The 9,769-nt window shown below is 37.3% G+C and overlaps 1 protein-coding gene across 1 annotated transcript; it reads left to right on the forward strand.

Moving 5' to 3' along the window:
* The first annotated feature begins 1,184 nt into the window (after window positions 1-1,184).
* On the forward strand, window positions 1,185-2,203 carry LOC145906347 (uncharacterized). Its single transcript, XM_082993768.1, has 4 exons — window positions 1,185-1,224; window positions 1,332-1,463; window positions 1,619-1,765; window positions 1,980-2,203. Exons 1-4 carry the CDS (start codon window positions 1,185-1,187, stop codon window positions 2,201-2,203), a joined length of 543 nt encoding a protein of 180 aa, XP_082849894.1.
* The last annotated feature ends 7,566 nt before the right edge of the window (window positions 2,204-9,769 follow it).

The raw sequence follows: 9,769 nt of genomic DNA on the forward strand, positions 1-9,769 counted from the left end.
CTTAATGTATTATGAACAAACCGAAGGGTCGTCTTTTTCTTCCACCCATCGAGTTGAGTCTCGTTTCCGTATGGCGACGCGAGCTATACATCGCCACTGTAAGCTTTTGCTATTAATATATATAATACCATCACGTTACTAATGTTCGTCTCTGACGCCTAGACTGTCGGTTTAGCTGCACGAACATTACAAAGGTGTTGCATCCCAAACGGAAATGCGTATTTTATGTAGATATACATCTGTCATATCAATGTTGGCGCACCAGCCATGAACTGACAATATAATTCAACGTATTACGATGCAACACGTACGGATCTTAAACGGATACGCTGCGTATTAATATGGCCAATACTGAGTTTTGTGGTTAGATCTAACATTCACATGGGCCTAAAATAAGTGGTGATCAATATTTGTTTTCAAGATTTGCCATGGACTACTTTCTTTCAATTCTGAAGTTCAAAATCTTTCCAGTGCGTTCGATTAGGATGTGTGTGTTTCAGCCATGTTTGTTTTTTTATCAATGAAGCCACGAAATTTTTCACACCGAAAACAGCACTATATACGGTTATATGCTGACGTTTGGGAGTATTAGCTGGTAAACCGTTCTGTTTCCCAAGTAATTATTTTTTATATATTTTTTTATTGTTTATATCTTTGTGCTAGCAAGAACAATTGGATTGCATTAATTGTATTGATTGAATGTGGCGGATAGATATCCTTCAAAACTCGATGTGAAAACAATATTGCCAGACATGCACCTACTTTTAACAATTGATTGTAGAAGGTGTATTGCATTTCTATTCTCATAAAAGTGACTGTTAACAACCAACAACTTTTTTTGGACACATTATAAGTGTAATAATATGAACAAATTAGTGACTTTAACTAAAACGGCACCTTCTTTATTGCGTAGATCACGTAGCACACCGCGGAATTTTTGTTCATTAAGTGAGAAATCACCTTCGTACTAATGGAATTTCCAAATCTGTTTATACATTAATCTCCTTGATCAAAACAGTTCGAGTCGGAAATGACTCTATTGCGTATCGTTTATGGTTGATATTTCAATTTTGTTGTGATGCCCAGGTGAAAAAAAAGGTAGTCAAATGATAATTAAGCTATGCGCGCTGGTATAAAAATATAAATGCTAAGGTTACATGATTTGTTGACTACTTTTACGTTAGATGGCCCTTGATGGCGTTAAAAAGACTTCAAGTAGATTCAGTTAGTAATTAATATGTTTACAACCCGCCAACAGTAGTGTTTCGATCGTAACAGATTGAACAATTTGCTTTGATAAGCATGATTGTTTCGTCGCAACCTGTCCCTAGTGTTGATTTCATTCATCCTATCTTGTGTTTCAATCTACTCACCTGCCTGGATTCAACGGCCCGGAACTTTCAAGCTTGGATTTTTCACTATTTGTTATTCTGACCCGCCAGAATGTGAACGCATTTTCTTTGGTAAGGTTTCTTATAAAAATGTGTTTTATCAAAACAAAATTCGTTTAAGCTTGCTCGAAACACCAAAAATATCTTTTTTTTTGAAATACTTTGACTCTAACAGAAGTAAATATTTGTGTCATCATCACAAATAAAAACACGGATTTTTTTTACAGATTCAGCATCAAAACTTCTCCCGTTGTTCTTGTTTCTCGTGTCAATGTTTACCTGTACCTTTAGTGCTTATGCGATGTACACGAGGTTGTTATCGCACAGTGAAAGCCAAGCTGTGATCTATGCCAACCTTGCTTGGTGTGTAGCAGGTTAGTCAGTCATATATATTCCCATCTGTGGTGAAACCAACCTGGGTATGGTGTTCCCAGTTTCCTAATGCTCACCCGGATAAGTTCCGTGCATTTCCCCTGCGGTTGCACAAACAACATATCCTGTCTGTATAAAACCTCGTGAGGTTCCACTCTGCGCTCGTCTATCACATCCCAGTGCACGGGTTCGTAAATTTATTCTTTTTTCTTACAGGTAGTTTGGGATTGCTGGGCGACTTGGTGTACGCCCGTACCAACACAGATGATCCGTACACACAACTTGGTCCATCCTTCCTAACCTCACTAGCAGGAAACTCGCTGTCAGCAATCGCTGGGTTCGTTTACATCAACATTTACTGGGCGAGAAGGAACCAGAAACCCTCCTTCACCAACTGGAAGGAAAACGTCGTAAAATTCGAATCAATTGTCGCCGCATAATCACGTGACAAACCACCCGGTGGTTTTGGATCGGATGACGTAATTGTGACGTATGAGAAGGATGTTTACGTCATGAAAACGAGTGAGGATACCGTTCACATACGAATTATTCTATGGTTCGAACGAAGTCCAGTGCCTAGAGTTGCGTTTAAACAACATTTTAACATTTTATGTCACCGTCATTACTTTTATAAAAAGCTCTGTTCGTTTATTATCACATTACCAAGGTGTTAGATCCCAAACGGAAAAAACATCTGTCATATCAACGTTGTCGCACCAGTCATAAACTGACAATACAATTCAACGTACTCCGGTGTAACACGCAAAATGATCTTGAACGAATATGCTCCGTATTAAATGTGGACAATACTGAGTTGTGTGGTTTGTTTGTTCAAAACGGCAGTAGTCAAATAAATTCCTATTTTCATAATGTATATCGAATAACGTTAAGGACTTGATAAACATTATGAAAAAGGGAATTTATTTTTCATAAAGCTGTGGCTTCAATGGCGCAGGGGAATGAGTTTGTGGAAGACCAAAGCCCCGTTGCCTAATAATTGTCTGTATGTCTCTCCCAGCTGTCGTTCCGCGCGATTCAATGGCAAACAGTTTAATCTCAATCAACAGTTTATTATCAGGATTCTTATGGAAAAAATTGTAATTATATCTTGACACAGCGAAAAAATAGAATCGAATTGTACATATGATGGACTGATAAACGAACAGACCCATATACATTTAAACTAAATTAGAAATGCAAAGTGCAATGCAATGTATAGCGGTAGATTACTTGACATAGCTTTAACAGCGACACAAAAGGCAATAATACACAAAACCTTGTCTTTGTGCGCTGCAGACTCATAGGCTTTATCGCCTGTCACAAGGGGGCGTTCGCAACGCAAGGACGACTTGCAGGTTTGAGCAACATTAGGAGTCAAGGGGCGGGTGATTGGCAGCATTGGTCAAGTGCCCGACCCATATACAAAGAAGAAAACCTGATCGGATTTCGTGACCAGGACATCCTGGGTTCAAATCCCGGTGCGGTAAAAAAATAACAGCAGGCAAATTGACAGCAAGCGCCAGAACCGAATACCAAGAAAAAACGTGAACAGGTTATCCCGGGTTCGATTCCCAATATGGCGAAGATGGGTCGAGGTGTTGCCATATGAATTTTACTTTTCACCCCAACAAGCGAAGGTTAGTTTCTTACATTATCACACGCCAACATATGATTCACGTCGACAACAGGCAATGTCGAAACAGCTTTATAAATTCTAGCCAGATCCATTGACCTTGGTTAAACGTTTCAACATAAGTAAAGTATAGGCTACACAACATGGAAAAAATGTAAATGTTACTCAAAATGTCTACAACAAAAATGCAAATAATTTGATGATTACACAACGTAAAATCTTGTTCACCATTTCTTTGAAAAGAAACTACTGTTCTAAGGTTCCAAAACTGCCAGTTTTAGTCCGTTTTTGTGGCCATAGTGACTGGTGCTCTGAGGAGTGATGTCACCAGGGGTACCCTCTTATCCTTTTTCTCCATTTCGAAGTTAACCCGCCTGATTATCTACAAAACATGAAAATGTCAATATTTTAGGAATAAAGCATGCAGGCAGTGTGGAAAATTTAAAAAAAATTTTTTGCGTCTTTCAGCAAATAGGTTTGATAACTTACTTGCATGATGTCTGATTGGTATTGATATTTAATCAGGCATTTGCACAAGTTTCTTACAAATACGGATTTACGTTTGTTGGTCCCGTCTGTCGTTTGTCGGACTTTGTAGAGCTCTATATGCAACAAAATACATGAACCTAATGTTTCGTGCAAGAAAAACTATGTCTCCTCTTACTGGACCGGGAATGCACAACCAACATGTCGGCATATGGGCTGCTAGAAGGTATACTCTGGAATTTTTTTGAGTTTTGCTGTCCACAGTCAAGTTCATTTGGATCAAAAACCTACAAACGCCATTAACAGTTTTTTTTGAATTGTTTTTACCATAACTACTAACCTGCAGAAAAAACAGCTTGGGAATATTTTCCAGTTGTGGAAATTTTTTGGAGGAAAATTTATCCAGAAGTTCTCCAATTGTGGGATCGTGTTCCCAATTATCGTTATATGGGTTCCCATCGTTTGTGGCGAGCAAAGCAAAAGCAAAAACTCCTTTATAGCCGTTGTATACTTTTCCCCGCAAGTCTATAACAGTTGGGGATTTACAATTTTTCCAAACAACCGCAAGAAATATAATGATAATCGCAAACAGATGGGAAAATTTGCTGTGATATTATTTGACTTTTGAGTTTGGGTAAATTTACTGTGTTAACTACAACTATGTCAAGAAAATACATTTTTGTTAATCTGAAATGGAATAAAAACCCATATTTTACCACTGTCTATTTGTTCAAACAAGTCTGTTTTATTATTATAACTCAAAAGTTGAGGACTAAATCTCATTATCTTCGCTGTGCCAAACAATTTGTTTTGGTCCAAAGTCCCAAATTTGCTTTTGTATCTCTGCAATAACAAATGGTTAGTTTTAATTTACTTAAAGGTGTGCAATACCTATATCAACACCAATTTAAAAAAGAGAAATATTCTTGCCTTGGATGAAACAATGAAAAAAAAATTGGAGTGTCTCTCGGGCCAGTCTTCGGGTAAATCAACGAACGCCTTTTCTGGCTTTTCTTTTCTAAAAAAACAATTAACTTATAATAGAGCTATTCATCATCCCATGGTTAGACAAGTGCGCAAAAGTTCTTTTTTACGCAAACGTTTACCCAAAATAAAAGTCTTTTGTCAACTGAGAAGTAACTGGTGCCAATTGCTTTATTTTAAACCTTTGTGTTTCATTTTTCACTTCACTATAAAATTCTTGTTCCTTCACGGACATAATGGCGTTCGTTTCCCACAAAACCTGGTGAAACAAAATAAGGTCAGTCGTTGTGTCTTGCCAATTGGACTAAAACAAAAATGGCCATTGAAATTAAAAATAGGTTTAGTAGGTTACTGTTAATCTAACGGCTAGCTTTAACATTGGATAAAAACCAAGTTTTTACCTCTTCAGGAGTAAACATTTCTTCACTTTCGATAAACTCTTGAAAAGATTTGCACAGGGTTTGTATGAAAGTGCTTCCAGTTGTTTGGTCCCGAATTGAAAAACTTTCTGCAAAATATGCGCAGTGTGATTGTAACAACTACAGTTAAACATGACAGCAAACCTGGAAGTGTTGATTGTGCAACGAAGAAGTGAGCTTCTGGTGCAATGCACAATTTCCTTACTTCCTTCAAGTCAGGTGTTTTTACTGACTCCCGTGTAAGAACTTTTTTTGTATTCCATCTGCACGCCTGAAACATCAAGGATTTTATTGTGTTTTGTCACATTTGAGTATGCACATTTTCGTTAAAATCATATGGAAACGCAGTCTGTGTGTTCAGTGTTTTATATTTTATATGTGTTCCTCGTTCTTTCCTGTAAATTAGTTGCTCCATGCCAATGACCCCGCACATATAGTCGTAAATTAACAAGTGTTGTGTTTCTTTTACGCAGAGCGCGTTACAATTCATTTAGTACAACCTTTTCCCCACTGCTATTGCGGCGCATGCCTTTACTCAGCCTAATTATAATCACCTGGATAAAGAAAAATTTAGGTTTTTTGGATAGAGATGGGCAGTTAGAATCATTGAAGTATTTCAACACATCTTCAAGTTTTATGTAGTCTTCTTCTACTTGACCTTCCTCCCTATTGCAATATGCTGCCACCTCGTGACATCCGTCTTTTATCCTTCCATGAGATAAAAACGCACAAGCAAAACACGAGTAGCTTTCACTGTGATATTTTTCAGCATCTAAACATCAAAAATTTTGAAAGAAACAATACAAAATGTGTGCAACTGCCTCGAAAAACACTTACAGCTTTTGAGTGTTTCCTCTATTTCCTTCACTGTTCTGTTTTTGAATGTTTCAACATCGAATCTTAAATTTTTGGCAACTTTTGTCAACGCTTTTACATCTTCGTTTGTTCCCATTCTTTCCATTCCTTCAATGCCTTCAAATGTCTGATGAAATAAAAATTTTAAGTTGTTTTTTGTAGTAATTTAAAACAAAAAAAATATCCCAACTGGAACGCTTGTTGTAACGGTGACATAAAAAATTACTTTTTATCATTATTATTAAAGAAAATTGTCTACCTGATTAAAGATAAAAAATTTCCCGATTTTTTCCTCATTCCGGCGATTAACTTCGTATTGAAAGTCGCCCTCTTCATTTTCCACGGAATCAGACGACACGGAAATAGCAGCTGAACCAAAAATGAGAAAGTTTAATTTAATACAACTTTTTGAGAAAATATTATTTTTTTCTGCACAACGGTTGCTTGTCGGACTTTTTACTTTAAACAATCATAAAAACTTCCATGATTTAAACTTCTCCGCATCATCACGCATCCGACGTGCCGGCCACTATCTGCTGATTCATCTTGTTTGTTTAAGTGGTTTATGGGATGTTTTACTCAGTTTTGTTTTATAAATATGTTCTGCAAGCTTTAAGCTCTTTTAACTAGATATCATAATCGAATTCCCGACGGGTTTTCAACTCACGACCCTGCGCATTTCCGGGCCCAATGCTCAACCTACAGAGAAAACCGCGTGACAACATCATCAGTACAAGTTTGTCAGTATAACCAGTGCAAATAAAACCTTGAATATAGCTTTGAATAGCGACCTATATGGTCGCCCAGCAATAAATGATTTCCAACTTCCTTAAAGTGCATGTGACACGGAAAAATAAAGCATGTTAATAATTAAACTGAGAGATGTTCATAACTTTAAAACATTTTTGGCGAAAAGAGTAGCTTGATACGACTGGTTTCTGAGATACAGCTGATCAGAGTCGCATTTTTACCGCTGCGAACGAAATCGTGCGAAAGCGAGTGTAAAACTGGTTTAGTATAGTTTTGCATTAAACAGGGGACAACAAGTGAACAAGTGCAACAAACGTGTTGTTAATTTGAGCTGCAGACAGATGGCCGCTGTTTCGACCTATTATGTCTTATTCAGTTGCGTAATAACAAAACAGTTACTGGGACAGGGTATTCTTGTTGTTTTCAGCATTTATGATCGCTAACGTGATACATGAACTTTTGAAAACACGACAGAGACAAACCGTCAATTTAGTATTGTCGTTTTGTCCACTCACAGCAAAAGATAGAAGCAGGTTAATTGAATTTGAGGCCGGCAAAGACCGCCGAGAAAAACCGACCAAATTAGCTGATTATGCAACACAACACTGTTATTCTGTCATAGAACCACTTTTTGTCTGGCAGTAGCGTTGCCTACGAGTTCTCGTCATAAATGATTTATTTAATTCCCCACAATCAACCACTAATGTATTTTTCGCAATATAGTTTGTAACTAGAAATGTTGGAATCATCAAATTAAAGTCAACACAGAGGTGAGGTTAAAGTTATGACATCACACCCAAAATTACGTCATGTAATGTCACTGAGCAAAGAAACGCACCATCCCCGTCTTGTCGAAGTACAGAGTAATGTCGTTGCTGCTACAACCTTTGGTCTTCCGATAATCAAGGACAAATAAGACTTTGGTTTGTGACGTCACAGTGACATATTTTTGTGTGATGTAAAACCTTGTGCTGACCTTTGAGGTAACGTAATCTGTGGATTCTCCTATGTTTGAAACTATTCGATATCTGCAATATAAGGCGCCCTCTCCTATGTAAACAATGAATTTTTTTGACGCGAGCGCCTTGTGTGATGTAAATTTTGCGACGCCGAAAAAGGTTCACGATTTTTGGTCGCCGCTACTTTTCGTGCAGTTTTCTACATTTTTTAGTTGGCGTAGAACCAATAAACTTTGGTTATATGTTGCTTGTAGATGTACCTCTAGTTTCACGCAAAGTTTCTGTGCACTTTTCCCGTTGATTGCTTTTGGGGCTGGACATCTTTCTTCGATGATGCAATAACTTTATGATTATAGTAACTAGATATTAACGGAAGGTTGACGCTCTTTCTAAAATCAAAAATAAATAATAACAAGGTTGTGATTCGGAAAAAATCAGTGCCCCAAAAGTTGAACTAAAAATGAGCCCTTATTACAAACACAGAAAGCAGTCCATTCATTGATTCAGTGGACTGATAGAATGATTTCATACAAACATACTGCATTTGGGACCTAATAACGTTGTTTTCATGCCTCATCCTGCTGAAATCTGCTTTCAATGAGAGGTTCACATTTGAATGCATAAAACCTCGTAAAGTTTCGAGCCAAAGTTCGAACCAAGTTTCGAGTTACTTTTATATAATGACTTTTTTATTGTTTTATTGTTTTCAGCTGATTTAACAAGGCGTTTGGTTCGGAAAAATCCATACTAAAAAAGTTGCACTCTGGGGACCTAATATTGTTGCCTTCGGTGCTTCATTTTTCAATCTGTCTCGCATCAGAAAACTCACTAATGTGACATTTCATATTATCCCGTTCCCTCACGAATATCTAGTCTGACTCGGCGCAGTTATTGTCAGTTAACCGAAACTCAAGTTACGCCTTTTTTAACTAAATACTCATAAACATCCCATGAAGTCGTAGCATCCTGTCTAAAGGCTAACGGTTGTTAACAACCCACTGGATGGAAAGTTTCCGAACCTCAATGTCGTGAGAAAAGTAAACAACATTAATTTAATTGTCGCAAATTTACGTCATCGGCCTTTTAATGTTTAACTTTAAAACGATTTTCAAATAAAAACAACCCGTGATTTCCTGTTCCAAGGACAAATGCCTTTATCATTTGACCCAAGTTCCTTGAAGGTCTATTTTCAAAATTGGCGCACTTGCCTTTGGCTGACGTTTGACCTCTTACGCCTAAGACGGCTTTTGCATTGACATGAGATCCTGTAGACAAATAATAAGTCACACGCAATTTGTCTGCTAAGTCATGTCGTACAGTGAGCTCGGGTTTGTCTTTGTTAATCAGTAATTTTTGTTAAAACCTTACTCATTCTCTAGTACAGTAATGAAAAACTAATTTATTTGCCATATATGAATAAAATTTTTTCGGTTTGGTGGCACTTTTGTTGAAAACAAACGATAGTCAAGTCATATAACCATAGAATACCTCCAATTGATTCAGCTAAGACTGGCTCTTTGTAAAAATCTCATAGTCGGAAAGTGATAATTATCTGTCTCCAAAGCCTTATAGTCGCGCAATCTTCCTATATTCAGTACAATTTGCCCCCCATCATCATACTTAGTATTTTACTTAACTCATTCTTACTTAGCACCGATAATAAACACAGTGCTGTTTGAAACGTCTGCTCAATAATTAGCATATTAACTTTGGCTTCTCTGTTCAAAATATTTAACTCCAATTTTTTTATACTATAGTATTATTCCGTACTTGTACTGAGTATTGTAAGCCCCACATCTATATGGCCAACAGCTGCCAGCTCGGCGTGGCGCAATTCTTGACAATCGACCATAACTCTTCTTGCGCAACATCCACTGCCAATGATTAACTACTGCTGCAAAATTTTCCATTGTGTTTCGA

This window comes from Ascidia mentula, chromosome 6, assembly GCF_947561715.1.
Source record: "Ascidia mentula chromosome 6, kaAscMent1.1, whole genome shotgun sequence".
NCBI lineage: Eukaryota > Metazoa > Chordata > Ascidiacea > Phlebobranchia > Ascidiidae > Ascidia > Ascidia mentula.